The sequence below is a fragment of the Lissotriton helveticus genome, chromosome 3_1, assembly GCF_964261635.1.
Source record: "Lissotriton helveticus chromosome 3_1, aLisHel1.1, whole genome shotgun sequence".
Classification (NCBI taxonomy): Eukaryota; Metazoa; Chordata; class Amphibia; order Caudata; family Salamandridae; genus Lissotriton; species Lissotriton helveticus.
Genome location: NC_136061.1, coordinates 741684160 through 741705164, shown reverse-complemented (window position 1 = coordinate 741705164; position 21005 = coordinate 741684160). Strand labels below are relative to the sequence as shown.

General features: G+C 45.4%; 1 protein-coding gene across 6 annotated transcripts in view; it reads left to right on the top strand.

Moving 5' to 3' along the window:
• Positions 1-21005, top strand: part of MICAL2 (microtubule associated monooxygenase, calponin and LIM domain containing 2) — a 1053240-nt gene that overhangs the window by 127193 nt on the left and 905042 nt on the right. For all 6 annotated transcript variants that reach the window (XM_078680924.1, XM_078680923.1, XM_078680928.1 and 3 more), the window contains exon 2: positions 5126-5483. In XM_078680924.1, the coding sequence (XP_078537050.1) occupies positions 5220-5483 (264 nt within the window). In that variant the 5' untranslated portion in view covers positions 5126-5219. The remainder of the gene's footprint in view (positions 1-5125; positions 5484-21005) is intronic.

Genomic DNA, 21005 nt, shown 5'->3' with positions numbered 1-21005 from the left:
GTCAGAACTAGACCCCCCTCTCGACCTTGCCACCACCTGGGAGCAGATTTCACGAGGGGAGGCTCCACAAGCCTCCAACCCTCACGATTAATGTGCCGATGAGCACACCGATCTCCTCCTCACGCTCCGCAGTCCAGCACCACGCGTCCTGGGTCCCAACAGCACGATTTTGCAGCTGTTTCCTGGGATAGCTTTAGGAACCTTTAGCCCTGGGTTCCAAGCAGGAGGCCAGCTCTTCTCAGGCCCTTGGAGATTCAATTGTAGACACAGCACACAGCAGAGTCTTGGCAGTTTCAAGTAGGCAGGGTCACAGCACACAGCAAAGTCCCTTTCTTCTCCTTAGCTTCCAGGTGGACAGCAGAACAAGTCAGCCCTTAGAGCACACAGCAAGGCAATCTTCCTTCAGTTCTCTAGCTGCCCTCCTTCCAGCGAGGGTTCCTTCTTGCTTGCAGAATTTCAGAATCTAATTCTCTGCAGACAGGGGTCCTTTCCTTATACCCCCCAATGTCTTTGAAGTTTTTTGTGCATGGAGGCCCTGGGTCCAGTCTAAACCAGTTCTGGGGGTTGCGGAGCACTGAGGTGTCTCTGGCTTTCTTCTTCCTGTCAGCTTCAGGGCCAGTGGGGTCAGTTGACCACCAGGAGAGAGCTAATGTGGGGGAGGTAGGCAGGCACAGCCCAGCACTTATCTGGCATTCCTTCCTCCCTCCTCCCAAGCAGGCAGATGTGCCCTTTCATCCCCCGGGATGGCTCCGACCCTCTCCTCTGGGGCTCTGCAGCCCCTTCCTGTCACATCCAGACCAGGCAGACATTCCACATACCCAGGCACACAGAAAAAGGTTTAGACAAGAGAACAGCCACTTTCTAAAAGTGCTATTCTCCAACACAGGATTTAAAAACACCCTTCACTAAAAGATGTGCCATTAAATTCTGAGTCCAGGGATATCTTTCACTTATGTCCCATCTTGTTCCTATGGGGAGATAGGCTGGTATCACATGGGCCCAGCCCCCCTCCATGTTACTCTATGGAGCAAGATAGCCTTACAGCAGTGAGCACACAAAATGGCTGCAGCCCACTACCAGAGCATAGTACCTGCACTAGCACATGCTCTACCTTATCCATACACTGCACCCTGCCCAGGGGGGTACCTTGAGCCTTCCATAGGGGTGACTGATGTGCACAGACAGGGAAGGATTGGGCCTAGCCAGTGGGGACACTGGCCAGGCTGACATGGCAGTCACTGACTGCACACAGGCCCTGCGCTGGCAGGCCTGAGTCACCTTTTAAAAGCTACTCATGTGGGTGGCGCAATCTGCGCTGCAGGCCCACTAGTAGCATTTGTCATCACCAGCCCTGGCACACACAGTGCCCTCTACTAGGGACTTCGTGGTGATACAAATATGCCAATTAGGTATACTCAATCAATATCACAATTTACAGAAGGAGCACTTACACTCTGACACTGATCAGCAGTGGCAGAGTGTCCAAAACATCTAAATCAGCAAAAACGAAATCCAGCACAGCATCAAAACACATGAGTCAGAGGCAAAAAGATGGGGGAAGAACCACGCCAAAAGGTGTCAGGTCTAACAGTAAAAGACTGATATCTGATGGGATTAAGGGTAGTGTGGTGCCCCTCCTCTGGGGATTCCTAGTCAACCTAGAACCACTGTACCATAGAACGGGCCTGGTTCCCTGTGCTTGAATAGTGCAACTAAACTTTGATATATGATGGACATATCTGATACAAAGCTTACAGATGTTTCTGAACAACTTATATCTTTTTCTGTGAGTCTCTTCTAGGTCTAATTTATTCCAGAAGATCCCCCCCTTGGCAATACAAATTCATGACATAGTATTGTTAATTTGCAAGTAAACCTGTAAGCGTTTTCCATATCTGTATAACAATTGTGAAACATTTATTTCTACCCTTTACTGCAACTGATTATTTCTGGTGGTGCAGGATTACCAGCTCAGTTTACCATACTCACCTGGGCCCATACACATTCACACATTGAACCGGTAATCCAACTTAACTTCCTGCCTATCAGAATTTGTATTTTCATTTAGGACTTATACCTGTACATCGTGACTTACCAATCCTTGTCACTTGTTCTCTAAGTCCTAAATCTAAGGATCAAGGGAGTTAGAATAATAGGTAGAGAATAATAACATTTACTTTAATGACCACAGACTCAGGAAAGTTTTAAACACTTTATCTAAGCATTATTTTGTGAGTCAGGTGCCGCAGTAGTGAAATTAGGGACTTTGCAAGTAAGAAGACAATTATTAAAACATAAATCTTGCAGGATTTTAAGAAAATGCCTTTAAACATTGGTACCTGGGAAGGGTGAAAGAGGGAAAACGGTACAAGGACATACCACACAGATTATATTTACCTAGAATAGTGCGAGGATCAACCCTGGCCACGGGTGGGACAAGAAAGGGCTCCCGACTAATCGGGTATCAACGGGACAGGTGCAGGACAGGACAGGCAACCTCCGCTAAGTTCAACGCCAGCATCGCACCCCTTTCTACGGATACTCCCGGACCCAGACTGGGTAGATCGATTCTTCTCCCTCAGTAAAACTCTTGATTCTTCTGTCAGAGTGCTCGACTAGCACTCTGCTCTCGATTCTCCTTCAGCATACGTTGGGTCAGTGACAGGTCTGTGAAGAGTCGGACAATCTAACTGACTAAGCCTACCTTAGTTACACCATTTTCAGAGTGTGTATCACCCCCCTAATGTTGCAAATTCTATGTGGTCCCTTCATTTGATTGGTCAGAAAGACGAGGAGCGGTCATCACACCATACCAGTATGAGATCATTTCCAATCAATATAGTTGGTCAATGTTCCCACCCATAATTTACTTTCCCATGATTTTATTCCACCCAGCAATATTAGTTTCAATTCATATACAATGTATTCAAAATCATTCAGTTTCTTCCTCTCCTAGGGTCACACGGTCAGGTTCCCAGGAACATTTCGAGTAAGTTAGGACTTTGGCTGCTTGTTAATGTCAGTGGCGTCAAGGTTTTCTGTGATCATCTGCGCAGACGCTGCATTTTCAAAATGGAGTTTGCGACAGCCTTCAGGACCAAATATGAGCTATCAATGAAGTCAAAGAGAGACACATTAGAATACAAAAATAAATGAATGCCCTGTATACCACTTATTTCTACTCTAACCCCATTACTTTATTTTAACTACAGCATTAATAGTTAAGCAGAACGTACACTTTTAGTTCGAGCCGGAGTATGTGCATTAGTATGTGAAGCATGAAGCGGCCATCTTGGCACTAGTGCGCAGCTGCAAAGAGTTCCCACCAAAAGCAAAGATACGCCACACTACGTAGATGTAGCAGACTCATGCACAGGAAGATTTCAGCTTTTTCGGTGGCCATATTAGGACACTCGGGTTACTGTTAGTAAAAGCAGATAGGAAAGCTTCCCCTAGATACTAGAAATTTTGTGTAGTGCGGTGTTTAGTAATCACAAAACATGTTGGTTAATAGGTCACATGTTATTTTGAGAGGATTGAATAGGAGCAAGTTTCTGTACTTATGAAACCTTGCTCCATCATTTCTGGGTGAGGCCAGGTTCTAAGCAGGCGAAATGTAAGTTATGGAGAGTGGCTTAGAGTCACCGGGCTGCATAGTGGGGGAAACTATCTCAGTAGGCCTCACAAAGGCGTAGTGTCTGATGTGGTAAATTATCACTCACAGTGTGAATGGACAAGCAGATTGTCCAAAGTCATCCAGCAGACTGCACTGCTAAACTGCAAAAAGCCAAAGCGGGGACTGTGTAGGCTTCATACCCGAGGGCGGGTTTACTGCTTTTCAGAGCTGAATAGTTGTGAAAATATAGTGCCTCATTATTCCGCATTTTCGTGCCATCCATTTTAAACAAAGCAAGTATGTCATTTCTAATTTGCTAGGTGTATGGTGTTCTTCAAGTCTGCTATTTATGGAAATTGTGATGAAATTTACAACAATGTACTACTTTTAAGTACATGCCGAAAATGTTGGTATGAGTTAGGAATGGGACTATGGTTGGGATAAACTACAGATGGAAATAGTTACTATTAGTCTGAGACTGTCATTTGATAGATGAAAAACAATTCACCCGTCTTTCTACAGACATTTCCTCTTAATTCCTGTGGCTACCAATCGGGAAAAATCTGTAAAACAAAAATGTGACACTAGCCCAACGTAGATCCACAGGGGCTGGCTGCATGCTATGTATTGAAGATATATACATTAGATAAATGTATATACAGTTAATCTTGATTTTGGAAAAGGGGGGTGGTGATGGACGGAGTTAATCTTTACAGAGTCTCTGGCTATCATAAAAAATGTGTATGGACTTGATCTTCCTGCATATATATTTGGACACACCTGCAACAGTCTTTAATTTGTATTATAGTTATGCCATTGCAGTAGGAAGTTCTGTAACAAATACTATGGTGGTCTGTTGATGTAGTTAAGACAAGCCATTGGTACTGGCCTATTCCATGATAAGTCTATTTGGGATAATGATGGATCGATTAGATAGTGCATGCCACTTGCAATTCGAGTGCATTGATAGTTAGGTTCACCAAATAATATTGCAGGGTGGGGACTGGAGTATCACCTACAGAAATAGGAGTTTAATCTACGTGTAAACTGATGTCCTGTGGCTTCAAGATCTGGAATAAAGGAACAATTCGCACTGCCTGTCACACTCACTACCAAGTTCTGCAAAGTTTATCTTTGGGAAATCAGTTTTTGAGGAACGTCAATGTAGATAAGTGAAAAGAGGACGGCCTTTAATATATGTTCCAACATTTAAATGGCTATCTGAGATACTAAAAAGAGTTTCATTGCATAGTCCATGAGAATTCAGTGGTTTCAGTTTGTAACCAATATTTGAATGTTGGTGTGAATAAAGGAATAACGTGGCACAGGAAGTAGAAGTGAATGGAAGAAAGTACCAAACTTGGCCTTTTGGGAACTATTATTATTATTATTATTAGCTGTATTATTAGTGCTGTTGTTGATATCAGTAGCATAGGATTCCTGGTGTAATCTGACTTACTTTGCTCACTGCTATTGCATTACTCATTTGCCTCTGTTATTTGTTTGTAGGTGTATCATGCGGTCAAATATTTAGTGGCCCAGTGAGCTCCAGCTGCTTTACGACAACACAAACCTAGTGCGGCCAGTACTTTCTGCGCAGAACATGGGCGAAAATGATGTTGGAAAGCCGAGCCAAGCTGGCCAGCTGTTTGAGAATTTTGTCCAAGCATCAACCTGCAAAGGAACTCTTCAAGCCTTTAATATCCTCACTCGGCAACTAGAACTTGACCCACTGGACTACAGAAACTTTTATACTAAACTTAAGACAAAGGTCACTACCTGGAAGGCCAAAGCTCTTTGGAACAAGCTTGATAAGAAAACCAGCCATAAAGAATACAAGAAAGGCAAAGCTGCTATTAACACTAAGGTAAGAACAGCAAATCTAAGGCGAGTGGCAAGTTAAAGTGTGATTTTTTTTTTGTGCGATTGAAGTCTAGAAGTATGTATCACATGGAAGTTCATGAACCATCTGAATCAACATGTTTAGCCCTGAGTTAGATCATTGAAGCAGCATTGGCCAGGTTGGGTCCACAATAGTATAGGCATATAAGGATATGCACCGACATATAAGAAAATGTACCTCCTAAGCATAGACGTATAAGGATATGCACCTCCGAAGCATAGACCTATAAGGATATGAACCTCCTTAGCATAGACGTATAAGGATATGAACCTCCTTAGCATAGACGTATAAGGATATGAACCTCCTAAGCACAGACGTATAAGGATATGCACCTCCTAAGCATAGATGTAAAAGCATGTGAACCTCCTAAGCATAGACGTATAATCAATCAATCAATCAATCAATCCAAGACATTTATAGAGCGCACTACTTACCCGGAGGGTCTCAAGGCGCTTGGGGGGGGGGGGGGGGGTGCTGCTACTGCTCGAACAGCCAGGTCTTGAGCTTCTTCCTGAAGGAGAGGTGGTCTTGGGTCAGGCGCAGGTCGGTCGGGAGGGAGTTCCAGGTCTTGGCGGCCAGGTAGGAGAAGGACCTTCCTCCTGTTGTCGTTCTTCGGATGCGGGGGACGGCGGCGAGGGCGTGTCTGGCTGATCGGAGATGGCGTTTGGGAGCGTAGAAGTTGATGCGGTTGTAGAGGTAGCTCGGGCCTTGATCGTGTAGGGCTTTGTGTGCGTGGGTGAGGAGACGGAAGGTGATTCTTTTGTTGACGGGGAGCCAATGCAGGTCTCTCGGATGTCCGGAGATGTGGCTGTGTCGTGGGATGTCGAGGATGAGTCTGGCTGAGGTGTTCTGGATCCGCTGGAGTCTCTTCTGGAGCTTGGCGGTGGTTCCGGCGTAGAGGGCGTTGCCGTAGTCCAGTCGGCTGGTGACGAGGGCCTGGGTGACCATCTTCCTGGTCTCGGTGGGGATCCACCGGAAGATCTTGCGTAGCATGCGCAGGATGTTGAAGCATGACGAGGAGACGGCGTTGACTTGTCTGGTCATGGAGAGGGAGGAGTCCAGTATGAAGCCCAGGTTGCGTGCGTGGTCTGTCGGTTTGGGTGCGGTGCCCAGGGCGGGGGGCCACCAGGAGTCGTCCCAGGCGGAGGGCGAGGAGCCCAGGATGAGGACTTCCGTCTTGTCTGAGTTCAGTTTCAGGCGGCTGGTCGTCATCCACTCGGCTAAGTCTTTCATCCCTTCGTGAAGGTTGGCTCTGGCGGCGGCGGGGTCGTTGGTCAGGGAGAGGATCAGCTGAGTGTCGTCAGCGTAGGAGATGATGTTGAGGTTGTGTTGGCGTGCGATGGCCGCGAGGGGGCTCATGTAGACGTTGAAGAGGGTGGGGCTCAGCGAGGATCCTTGAGGGACGCCGCAGATGACTTCGGTGGCCTCTGACTTGTACGGTGGTAGACGGACTCTCTGTGTTCTTCCGTCTAGGAAGGAGATGATCCATTCCAGTGCCTTCTCCTGGATTCTGACGTTGCTGAGGCGCTGCACTAGGGTGCGGTGGCAGACAGTGTCGAATGCCGCGGAGAGGTCTAGGAGGATGAGGGCCGCTGTTTCTCCGTTGTCCATCAGGGCTCGGATGTCATCGGTGGCAGCGATGAGGGCGGTCTCGGTGCTGTGGTTGGCTCGGAAGCCAGACTGTGAGGGGTCGAGGGATCCATTCGTCTCGAGGAAGGCGGCCAGCTGTTTGTTGACGGTTTTCTCGATGACTTTGGCTGGAAACGGGAAGAGCGAGATGGGGCGGTAATTGATGAGTTCGGTGGGGTCCGCTGTAGGTTTCTTTAGTAGGGCGCTGAGTTCGGCGTGCTTCCAGCTCTCCGGGAATGTGGCGGTGTTGAAGGAGGTGTTGATGATGTCCCGTAGGTGGGGTGCGATGACATCGTCGGCCTTGTTGAAGACGTGGTGAGGGCAGGGGTCGGCCGGAGATCTGGAGTGGATGGAGTTCATCATGCGGACGGTGTCTTCGGTGCTGATCGGGGTCCAGGCGCGGAGGGTGGTGGTGGGGGGCGGTGGTTCGTTTGTGGCGTGCGTCGGTTGAGTGCTGAAGCTGTTGTGTATGTCCGCGATCTTGTTGTGGAAGTAGGAGGCGAGGGAGTTGCAGAGGTCTTGCGATGGGGTGATGTCGTTGTTTCCGGCGTTGGGGTTGGAGAGCTCTTTCACGATGTTGAAGAGTTCCTTGCAGTTGTGCGCGTTGTTGTCCAGCCGGTCCTTGAATGCAGTTTTCTTGGTGGCGCGGATTAGTTGGTGGTGCTTCCGGGTGGCAAGCTTGAGGGTGGTCATGTTGTCCGGTGTTGGTTCCCTTCTCCAGGCTTTCTCGAGGGCTCGGCAGTTCTTCTTGGAGCTCTTGAGTTCGTCGGTGAACCATGGGGCCTTCTTGTTGCCGGGTCTGCTGGGCGGGGTCCTCAGTGGGGCGAGTTCGTCCGCGCAGTTGCTGATCCACTTCGTGAGGTTGTCGGCGGCCTGGCTTGGGTTCGCTGAGCTGGCGGGAGGGTGCTGGCTCAGGGAAGCGGCGAGCTGGTCGGCTGTGATCTTGTTCCAGCTTCTTCGAGCAACCTGTTGCTGGTGGTGGTGGATCGTCGTTCTTCTGAAGGTGAAGTGGATGCAGCTGTGGTCTGTCCAGTGGAGTCCAGTGGCGTGGCTGAAGGCGATGTCTTCGCTGGATGAGAAGATGGCGTCGAGCGTGTGTCCGGCGAGGTGGGTGGGGGTGGACACCAGCTGCTTGAGTCCGAGGTTGGCGAGGTTGTCGAGCAGGGTGATGGTGTTGCGGTTGTTGTTGTTCTCCAGGTGGAAGTTGATGTCCCCCAGGAGGATGTAGTCAGCGGAGGGGAGGGCATGCGGGCTGACGAAGTCGGCGATGTCCTCGCTGAATTGTGTGCGTGGTCCCGGGGGTCGGTAGATCAGGGTGCCTCTGAGGGTGGTCTTCGGGTCGGTGCGGATCTGGAAGTGTAGGTGTTCGGCGGTAGTCAGGGTGTCGTCGGTGTTGGTCGTGATGTGGATGGTGTCCCTGTGGATGATGGCGATGCCTCCTCCAGTCTGGTTGACGCGATCTCTCCGGGTGATCTTGTATCCCTCTGGGATGGCGATGGCGATGTCGGGCGCTGAGGAGTCGTTCATCCAGGTTTCCGTGAGGAAGGCAACGTCAGGAGCTGTGGTGTCGAGGAGGTTCCAGAGTTCGATGGCGTGTCTGTGGACGGAGCGGGTGTTGAGCAGGATGCACTTGAGGTGGACGCTGCTGGTGTTCGGCTTGACGGGTGCTGGTGCGAGGCAGGTCCGGATGCAGGTGAACTTGCAGGCGTGGCAGCTGAAGGGTCCGTGGGTGCGTCTAGGGGTGGCTCGGTAGCATCCCGGGACTCGGCCGGTGTTGAGCGCGTTGAGGGTGGCGGCGTCGTAGGTCCGGCGGGTGGGCTGGTGTCTGCGGGGGCCAGGGATTCTGGTGCTGGGCGCGGTCCAGGCGCGGACGGGCGCAGACGCGCTCATTCGGTGCTCCCGCTGCGCGGTCGCTGAGGGGGCGTCATAAGAAGGGAGCAGTGAGGGCGGGTCAGCTGGGAGGCGGGAGCGTCTTAGCCAATCGGCTGGCGGGGGGGCGGGTCTGCAGGCAGCGGCGGTGGGAAAACCGGGTGCGGGCTTCTCTGGCGGCCCTCCTAAGTATAGACGTATAAGAATATGCAAATGCCTAAGCATAGACGTATAAGGATATGAACCTCCTAAGCATAGACGTATAAGGATATGAACCTCCTAAGCATAGACGTATAAGGATATGAACCTCCTAAGCATAGACGTATAAGGAAATGCACCTCCTGAACATAGACGTATAAGGATATGAACCTCCTAAGCATAGACCTATAAGGATATGCACCTCCTAAGCATAGACCTATAAGGATATGAACCTCCTAAGCATAGACGCATAAGGATATGAACCTCCTAAGCACAGACTTATAAGGATATGCACCTCCTAAGCATGAATGTATAAGGATATGAACCTCCTAATCACAGACCTATAATGATATGCACCTCCTAAGCACAGACACATAAGGATATACACCTCCTAGAAATGTAATCTGCTGAAAATAAATATGCAATTTACTTCCATTGCGAAAATAAGTGTAAATAAAAAAAAAAGCAATTTCAAGCACCGACCGTATGGTAAACCTAAATACATATAAGGCTTCATATGCAAGAAGAAAAGTAGAATACTGTACTCTTGCATTTTCATTTTAAATGAGAACATTCTCAAATCATACAGCACAAACACATTGGTGAACACGTGTCTAGGATATTAGCAACCATGACTGTGTTTATATAGTTTCGGCTAAAAATATGAACATAAATGGTATTTTAGACTGAATTTCCTTGCTCAATAAAGCCGACTTTGGTGGGGCTTATCATTTGGGCCTGTCAAAACAGTAATGGAGCTATCAGAATTGGACTTTGAACGTATAACAGTATTTCAGATTTCAAATCTCTTGCGCGTCTGCATGCTCTGTGAATTTACTTTTAGGGGTTGCATTAAACCTCACCTAGACCAGGCTGAGAGGCTTTCCACCATATACTTCACATAATCAGGTGTCTGAGACACAATAGTATCAAACTTCTTAACAAGTCAACTGAAACTATTTTGAGGATTACATTGACAGACTGAAAAATCAGCAAAACCATGTTACTTCCTGTTCAACACCCGGAGGTTGAGTCGCCTAAATGGCAGGGCTAGTGGAAGTGACATAATGCAGCTTTTGAACTCTGATGGCATTAGATGGTTTACCCTCAGTAGGCCAGTGGCTGAGGGCAAATGGCAAGGAGCAGAAGTTACACAAAGTAACCACGACCATGACTTGTTTACTTTATGTTCCTGTGCTGCCTGAGACCAGGAGATCAGGAATTGTCGGGGTCATAAAAGGGCAAGCCAGTGATAGCAGGTGTTACACCATTATTGCGTGGGTACCCCAATGCGATCTAGCCACCTTTCTTGCCGCATAATACACACTTGCATGCTATAATTTGGTTAAAGTATGTTATGGTGTTGTAATCAATTCACATGCAAAGATGAGGCCAATATAATTATCTTTTACAAAATGACAATACAATACTGCTACTTTGCAGTGAGAATGTTTAGAACTGCCTACATTTGCCAAGTGCTATTTAGTAAATGTATTTTGCAAAGCTACCTTTTCTAAAGAATATTGTCACAACTAATTGCAACTCTAAAAGTGTGTCAGATACAGTCTTCCTGAGTAATTTGTTTAATAGTTGCATTATTTATCGATTTCAAGATGTTTTTACTTATTTTTTAATATAACATGAGGAAAAGTAGAAAGTAACTCCATTGGCTACAGGGTGATAGTTTAAATTTCCCAAACTATTCCCTTCAGTGGTACAAATGCCAATACGTAAAAATAAGGGTTAAAGTCATCAAATAATTCCACAAGCATTCAGAGTGCAATTTGAGACATCTGCGCTGACATACAGTTATTGTAAGCAGCTTTGAAGTCATAGCGTGAAATGGGCAACCTTCGCAGGTCACTCCTTCACCCTGTTTCTACCCCCTATGTCTCTGTTTTCAAACTCTGCTCTCAACCCCTCTCTGACAATGTCATTTTTCTATGTCATCAAGATCCTGGAGAAAGGTACCACAAATCACCCAAGGAATAGTGGATCGACTGATTAAGACCATTATTTTAACATTGAAACCGATCAGCACCACCATGTTTGTTGATTGCATCAGTAAAGATGCAAAGTGCCATTTTAGTGGCTTGTATAGTGGCTTATTCCATCATCATTGCAGTGCATGATGGCTGGTTCTCACTGTCATACATTGTGCATACGATTGAATCTCTACCATACCACAAACTGCCAGAGGCCTAGATCCACAAATGCCTCTTTAAGACATGACATTTTCAACTGTCCTTGGCTTTGTCTGCAACACCCCTTTGCTTTTGTACTAACAATTATCGCATTACAGATGCTTGAAAATGGCAGCATGCTAAGAGGGGCTGTTAGCGTGTGCCATATGAGCAATTAGATTTTCCCGTCCCACTTACCTTCTTTTCATTCTCACTTCCTTCCCAACAACACTTGCTTCACAAGCTCACCAAAATGATTTGTATTCGCAACAGCTCCCTTGACCAATCATTCAAAATCTTACCTTCGCTAGCACCCAGCCCTGAACACATGGGGCCAGCGCAGAGAGCCTTCAGCTACTCAAGGCAGTAGAGCCTATGACACAAATGCTCAGCTTTGCAAGCATGGGGACCTGCCTTTGGATCTCAGGTATGTTTGTCAACTCTAAAAATATCTGAACATTCAGGAGATGAAAGCTACATCTTAATTGGATCTTCAGAGACCAACTCGAATGATCAGATGCATTCATGAATGTCCATGCGATGGAATCCTGTGCCTGGAACATAAGCCTGGTAGTCTAGAACTTCCACAGACAACAAGGATACTTTAGGAAATCACATCAGGGATGCTGAGGGCATACTCACTATGATCAGGACATTCAAGATAGATAGCAACAGCAGATGTTAAAGATGTGAAGCATAGCGTTAAGTTATAAAAGTGTGGTTGCTTGCATAAAGAAAGATTGAGATTCATAGGGTATGAAAGGAGTGATCATACTGTCAAATACATTGATTGGGGAGACTTTGAGGAATAGTGCAGAATGCATCTAATTTATGTAAATATTTATGCGCTTTTTATAATTAATCACAATATTAGTTATTGTAAATTATTATGAAGATATAAGGATGCAAAGCACAGTGAAAATTGAATCTAATGTTCAGGTCAAAAGCCCACGTGTTGGACTTTATCAGCTGCTTGTAAGCAAAATGTAGACCTGTTTGTGCATCAAACTGGTTCTAAATATGTATTTCAGCTTCTTTGTATTGGCAGTAAGGCTATACTTTAATATCTTTTAATGCTTTTAAGTGAATATTGTGGTTAAAGATAAGGGAGATCATTTAGTGATAAATGTGCCTCCCAAATTCAAATTTCAAGACGGTGCACAAGAATCTAATTTTAAATAAATGAGATGGTTGCTTCTTCTGTCCTGTATTTTAAACTCGCTATTTGGGGAAATGTTGGAAATTTACTGTTGCCACTTTAATATATATGTATTTTTAATTTCCTAATACTAACATTTTTCTGTATAATGTATGGGGAACGACCTTCACAACGCGGTCGTTACACTGCGGTATGTTTACATCGCGGGCATTACAACGCAAGTCGTTACAACTACTTGCGCTGGATGGTGCTCTAAGCTAAGGAATAGTATGATTTACTATTCCAACATCTTCCTTACTGTAACGTAGGCTGGAGTTGGAATAGTAAATCATACTATTCCTAAGTCCAGCGCCCTCCAGCGCAAGTCGTTGTAACGACTTGCGTTGTAACGAACGCGATGTAAAATACCGCTTTGTGAATGTATGCGTTGTGACGTCATACATTCATAATGTATATATAATTTTTTGTTTTACTTTCTTGCATTTGGTGTGTTGTTAGACTAAGCGTTTTTACCGGCCTTCATTGTTGTTGGGCTAGATTGCTTAGTATGGTAGCGGAGGATATTACTGAAGTATGAGAACTCTTGTATTGGTTATCACTTTAACCTTTTTCTTCATGAGTTGGCTGCTTTTTTTGGGCGCAATTATCTAGTTCTCTCTATTCTTTCCTCGGCCTTATTGGCTCACTTGTTTCATGTGCTACTTCCAGTAGACCTGGGCCGGTATTACAGCAGTCCCCTGGGAGTGCAATGGACTTGTGTGCCGTTTTGTGCGTCTGCACCACTTTTGTATTGCAGAAGGGGTCACAGATGCTCTTGCAGCCCCTTCTCTAATTTAGATATTGCAAGCTCACACATAGCACCAACAGTATTTTGAGAGGGCGTTACCTCACTTGCACAGGGCGTTTCCCCATGCAAATTAGATAAACACTTTGCCTGTGCAGACTCAAAGAGGCCGCCAGGAGGTGCACTGACTGTGCACCTCAAACAGGTGACACACAGTTAGTGTACCCCTGAGGGCATCACTCTGGTGGGCAAAAGGAGATCCCAAGGATACACCAGATATTCCCCAACAGTTGGGATGCAGTCACTCATTGCATACACCTGTAGGTGAAATCTCTGCTCCTCCCTCTGAAGTGCAGGCGGATGCCGGCTGGACAGTGAAAGATGGAGCGGCTGCTTCAAGCAGCCATTCCGTCTTTAAACTTGTGGCTGCCCTGGGGCAGCGCATTACTTATGCCTGCCCTGAGGACAACACATCATTAATAGCGTGCACTGTTCCTGTTTGCCCACAGCACAACACCTTGAAGGTGTGCCGCTGCTCAACGGTGGCACCGCTCCTTATTAATATGATCCCTGTGGTCAGCTTTGCTATCGCTTCCAAGTGGAAGCCCCCAATGCATTTACATTCTAGAGCAATTCGGCAGCAACAGTTTGTTGCGGGAGAGACTAGATTCTTTGTTTGTCCGTCTCAAACATTAAATACTGCTCACCCCCATTTTGGAGTCCTATATTAGCTCGAAGAAGAGCACTATTTTTGTGTAGTTCTAACCAGTTGGTGGGTATTTTCTGTACCATCATGAAGAGCCAGAAGTAAAGACTAGATGTATGGAGCATGAAGTTTGCCTTGTCCATATAACCCACCCCCGTGCCGGACGTTTTCCATTATTCTCGCCTCCCGTTTTATCTCTGTGTAGCTACCAGTACGGTCTCTCCTGTGAGAGCAGTTGCCACGGTGTCAGTCATACATAGCCTTTTCTGCCATGTAAAGGAAGGGGTTTGATTGTGTTTGCTCAAGGGGTTTCCGTTTGGAAGTCCAATGGATTCTCCTTCCAGAAGAAGGCCCATGTATCTGATGCAAATCTTAGCACTTCATGGACTAGTCAGGGTCATAAATTACTATATAAATGTTGCTTACAGAGTGCCTACATCATTGACAATTCAGCAAGCAATTTGGGCCCCCAGGTTGTGGGAAGTGCTAGCCAAATACTAACACAATACAATACAGCTACCCTCGAAATAAATGTTTTTGTTGCTCTTCATCCACTTTATTGCCAATAATGTGTTTTGGCGATTTCTGACCTTCATCATTATATCAATGTGACCCACCACCATAGATATTTGGCCCCAGACATTCATTGGCAGCACCAAACATTCCGGGTTTAATGTGCTAATGCATGCAGCATTTCAACAAGAAAGGTGGGAGGAAGCCAGTAGGGCTACAGCTGTATGGTAGACGCATGCAGTTCTGTGCAAAAACTCGAATGGATGCAGAAGTATACACTTAAGTAGTCAATTGCATTAGGTGAGCAATTAATAGTTTATTGGGCTGAGCAGAGATGTGATTCACATAATCTCCAGCCAGTGGCTCCAAGAGTCTGGTTGAAAAAAGTCAGTGGTTGAAGGGGGTGGATCAAAACTGCTCTAGTTTAGCAACGGATCTATTTCATAGCTTTCAAAAATTAGGCCTAAGAACTAAATAATTCAAATGGGCTAAAAAGTAAAACTACAGAGATGCTTCAAAAATATCTTAAAGCATCACAGCAAAACGTCATAAAAATCTAATCCTATAACATTGATACCTCAAGAAATGACTTCTGTGCTGCTGCAGGTTTATACATATGCAGTACTGGAGGTGTTTTGCATCCCTGTCCAGATCACTTTGACAAAGCCTGCACTTGCAGTGTGCAATTCTTTCCAGAATATATCCCATGACAATTATATAACGGGTAGCTGTGGCATATATGTAAAGGGCATATTTGAGCGCACTTTTAGGCTGTATAGGTGCATCATTATGCCAGTGACTGAGTTAAGGAATGAATTAGATTTACTGTGTGCATGCTGTGAGCTATTGCAACAACCATATAGCAATTACATTTGTCATGAAGTGAGCAGGTGAGGGGCAGATCATTTTTTACCTGCTATTAGCTTCAAGTTGATTGTATGTGTTAAGGAATGACATCAGATCGAAAGAATGACCTTCACGATTGCTACAAATGCTGCTCAAACATAGTGGTAAAGGAGCAATGCAAACTCTGCTCACAAGAGCCTCTCATGTTGAATTGACGTTAGGGATAAGGTGAGGTCATCGAGTCAAACAATGCCAATGGTATACATCCAAGAAATAAAATGTGGTGAATGCCAGTATGCCAACAAAGATAACATTAAATTAAAAGTGATTGGCGTGACAACCCATAGCTATCCAAGTCTTCCAACAACAATAGCCACTCACACAGCAGGCTATGTGCTTATCCCTAGGCAAGAAAGGATTTAAGACGTGTTCTTTCTGTTCAGGTCTCACCACTCTGGGTCACCCACCCTACTCTTCTGTGAATTGGAAACTTCCTAGAGGCTTGTAGGAACCAATCGACTACTTCCTCCACACGATCTGTGTTCAGAAGACCCTCTAGCTACTGTGAGAACTTCTGCTGTGGCATTGCACCTTGCTGCTACAGATATGGTTGGTCAGAGGGTCAGAGCAACCTGCATCACACACCGACACGCTTGATATGATGTTCCATAAACCTCATCTCTGAAAGAATGGTATCTTTGTGTCATGCATGAATTCAGTTGCCAGCAGCCAGGGAAAGTGCTGCTGGCTTACCCATTGGTAACTGGGGTACCCCTAGCACTGACCTGCTAGCCTGATCCTCAGGGTCGAGAAAGAAGTGGCAGGCACAGAAAGTAAACAGACCTCTTAGCCAATTTTACTTTATGACTTTCCCAGCTCGTCTTTTGTGTGCCCCCTCATGAGGAAATAAGAGGCTCATAAGGCAATATAATTGGGACAAGTGATGCCTTTTGCGGGGCTGTTATAAGGGATTGGCAAAGCCTGGCAATTCACACTAAAAAAAACACACACAAAAAACATTTCAAGCAACATGAAATGCAAAGCCGACAAAGTGTTTTCTTTGAAACTATTATTGTGTAGCCTGTGGCTCCTAACCCTCAGGTTGCTAGACATTGTAGCAGGAAAAACCGTGATTTGGTTCAACGATTATCTACGAAATAAACCATACACACTAAAATGATGGGAGGCTGCTTGCAGTAAGTCAACCATTGGCAATTTTTCGGAGTAGCATTCCAACCCATCGTTCTTTACCGACGGTGCCACCTCAGATTAGACCCAGCTAGAAGCAAAACCGTCTCCTACGCCGATGGAAACAGTTCAGTCCCAACTACCAAGCCAGGTCCTCTCTGAACAGGAACACAAGCAACCCACGAGGGGTTTTGGCCTGGTTAAGCCTCTTCAGTGGTGCGTAGATTGGGTCTAGTGGCACTGTGAGCAAAGGACTCATGTCTGGCCCCTCCCCAGCTACTTAGCGCATTCTATTAAACACACAAATGATGACTGGGGGATCACTAGCAATCTCTTGCAGTAGCAATCCAACCTATTATTATTTTGCCCACCATGATACCTCAGACTAGACTCAGCTATGTGCAAATCAGTCTTGGTCCTATTCCAGTAGGAACGGTCCAGCCCGAATTGCCAAGCCAGGTCATATGAACATGTCATCTGGGTGTCTGGTACTCTGTGCATGTGCTACCTTGGCGCCCCCTATGGATAGAGAAAGGGAGTATTTCTGAGACCTTCCACGCCCCTTTCCTAAATCATCTGTTTTCCCCCTTCCGGGTGTTTTAAATGCCTCCCACCTGTGGGTGGCGGATGTTGACTTCCTCTATCTTGTGTAATATCTCAACGTGACTTCCCTGAAGAGGTTTTAACTGAAAGACCTTGAAACTGGCAACTTTCTATTTTGAAGACGAGGAAGTAATTCCTTCCAGCACCTGCCCATTCTGTACAATGTGTAATGTAATGGAGCACACTCTGCATGCCAAAAAACATGGCGTACCTGCCTCGAGACATAATTCTATAGAGCGACCAAATACGATTTGAGAGCATTTTACTTTTATGTTGAAGAAGTATAGTTGCGCATCCATACATTCAGTCATGCCCTTTCCACACGAGAAGTCCATACCGAAAAAAAATGTAAACATTGCATTCACTTGATATCACACATTGCGGCGGCTAAGTGCACCGCTAACATTTTCCATCAGCTGAACCGCCTTACCTTATTGGATGTTAAGAGGTGGGTTATTTCAGAATTAGGGACGCTAATCGCTGATTAATTCCGGAGTATGTTCTGAGGCTGCAGGCATTCTTGGCACGTGGGCCACGGTGTCCTGCCCATGCCATTCTGGGAGATGTTACATTAATGACGGATGAAGGCAAGCATTCCAGAGAGCAGCGAGGCGCTCTTATCACAGAGTGTTCTGAAACTTTCAATTGCTGATAGGAAAACAGACACAACATTTTCCAGTTACATGACAGCACTTTCATAGTCGAACTCGCGTTTGACGTCTTTTTCAATAACTATCGGGAGCAACAATTTAAAAAAAAAATCTGTGGCATTGCTGTATTGCCTCAAGGACACTTTTTCATTATTAAGTGAGTTGCAAACGTGTCCGTGGTGTGAAAGCTGTTTAGTTGGATGGTTTGTTTCACAGGGTCTGCCTGCCCTGCCTGCTGCTTTGTTTGCATTCCAACTTCAGGCGCCTGACAGAAGAACAAGGAAAGTCTTAGATAAAGATGTCTTTAATACAAGCATTGGCGAAGCCAACAGGTCTGGCTTACATTTTGAGTCCTGATTAAAAGATTTAAAAAAGACTAGTGAAAATACAAAACATCATAATGCCTGTATAACATAAAATAATTTAATGTGTGACCATTCAGTGTACTTTTGAGATGCAAAAGAGTCCCTCTCTTTCATTGCAGTTCAAGCACTGCATTGGATTGCGCTCCTTTAGACCCTCACGGGTGATTTGCCGGGCTTTATAAATTCTGATTGATTGATTGATGTGGAATGATACACCAATTGCATGAGGTGAAACGGAAATATTGCTCTCAGTGGAGCCAAAGCCGACTACATGTATATTTTTACAGATTGTTAACAATAGGTCAGCAGACAGCAGCACTATCAGCCAGACCTAATCCCCACTTTCCCAGTCTGCCCCACCCCACAAAAGAGCCATTAACGTTACCTGTTAATTGCGTTCTTTCTTTGCAGATGAAACTTAACATTTTAGCTCGTGAAGTTGCTTTACGTAGACCGCAAACAAATCCTAAGTAAGTTTTAGAAATTCAGAAACATTTCTTAAGAATACTTTTCTAGATGCTCCTGCTGCATGATTGCCATGAATTCCACGCTTGCCGTGCTAAATTTGAGCCACTGAGCCCCACTGGCACTCATTTTTGGGGACCGGTACTTATTTTTCCTCATCAGACATTGACTGTGAGCAAGAGAGGGAAAAACACCCATCAGGGAAAGAAGGAGGAAGAGGAAGACTGAAACACTGTTGTTGCAAAGGAGGGGTGGGGGGGAGATGGAACCTGCATGAGCAAGATAAAGGAACAGGAAGAGTCTGATAGTGTATGGAAGAGACATGAGGTCGATTCAAGACTACGAAGCCATGCTATTCGGTGTGCCAACATTAAAAATAAAAAGAAACAGCCGCAGGATTCTGAGCAGACCTTTGGTCAGCAGTATTCATTCCGTTACAAGTTAAGCACTGCATGAGGACTGTTCCTTAAGTTTCTTTAGAATATTGGAGGATATTGATTGGTAGCTCACGGCGGCAGGTTAGTGCGGAGTGTGATCAACAGGTGTTGCAGAGATCTATGCGTAACATTTAGGCCCTAAGTAATAGTTCAGCCACAACTGGCACCGCTCGTCATCCTTTCGAGATCTACTCTACTAGTACCAGTGGGTTGGATGATATCCAGCTGAGCTCCAAGATTCTACATCCTGGGATCTGGGGTGGAAGGAAGTCCTAAAATACATAAGAAACAACCAATGACTGGGAAAAAGGGGGCGGTGTGTGTAAATGCAAGTGAGGAGGAATCTATCATTCATCACTTTGTCTATTTTGTCATGTAATAACATACAAACCCAAAAATATAATACATTGATAGCAACGGTGCCTGCGTTTTCAAAGACATGTACATTTGAAATAGACTCAACACTGGTTGACATATAGGTATTGTACTGTGAACATGCATCCAGCAAAGCATGAGGTGTTACTTGGTGAACTGCAAACGTCTCCTGTAAAATACACCTGCATTGAAACTAAGTGTGTTTAACCACTTCTACCAAGTGGGGTCCTGTGGGTTCTCGCCACAATAATTTTGTTTTGCAAATTGACTGCCTTCATATCAAAATGTTCCCAGAAACTGGTAACATAGCTGTAGGCGTTACAGAATGTTTTGAGGAGGCATGCATGAAATGGTCCAGTACATTTTGATGAGTCCTGAAATAACCAACCAAGTCAATGTAAATTATCATACAGAGATCAGCTTGAATTGTTTTTTTAAATGCACTGCTTTTGCCTTCTCTGCCCTTTTATAATCAATACTCCTGAGGTATCTTCCAATACAAGCGTTTCATTTTTAGAAAACAAACACATTTCCTCTCGACACACCAGCTCTGCAAAAGCAAAGTTTGCGTTTTCCGTCAATAAAAAATATTGTTCTCAATCCCCAGACTATTTTCTGAAAATACCGTTTCCCCAAACAGATTTTCGTATTTTGAAAAGGCAACATTGCCTCCAAATGTAAGATTGCCATGTTCTGAAAACATGCTGTTTTGTGAGTAGAATGTTAGCTTTTCATTTTCAATGAATCCCCAAAAGATCCATTTGTCATTTCCTGAAAATAAACTGTTGTCTCCATGTGCCACCTTTTAATACTTTGGCAATATATGGTTGCCCCAGAATGCGAGCTTGTCATGGTCTGAAAGCACATTTTGTCTCCAAATGCAAGCTCGTAATTTTAATTAATATAGTAAAATACTTTTCTTCCACAAATCCACTCTACATTTGCTGGGGGGAAAACATGTTTCAGCTCCCAATGGTAGGTTTACACAGGAGACTCTCCCATGTGAGGTGTTGCCATCATTTGCCTGGAAGAGATTCTGAAGCCCTGGTTTAGCCCTCACCAGTGCAGGCTCGAATGCCTCTCTAATGCCATCACATGCCAGGAACCACTGGTGCCCAGGTTCTGCATCAAAGACTATGTGCAGTCTGATATGCTTCTTTGTTGTCGTAAATGACCTAGTACCATCATTATGTGCCAGCATAAGATTTGATGCCCTAGTGAAACCTCACTGCTTGTCGGCAGTCTTTTAGAAAGTCCATGTAAATCACTTAGTCCCAGGAAATTTCTATTCCATGCAGTAGCCCCTCCCCTTGCACAGGTACATATATAAATACAGTAACACGCACCTACACACTCAATTGTACATGTATAGTAGTTGCTTTCTTTTTCTGTCCCCCGGCAGCACTCCAGTTTGGGGTTCTTGGACACTTAAAAACAATTGGATTACTTCTTCATAGTGCAATGCATTTATTATATAGTTGTGCTGTGTAGGCTGCCTTTTCCCTATGAATATCGC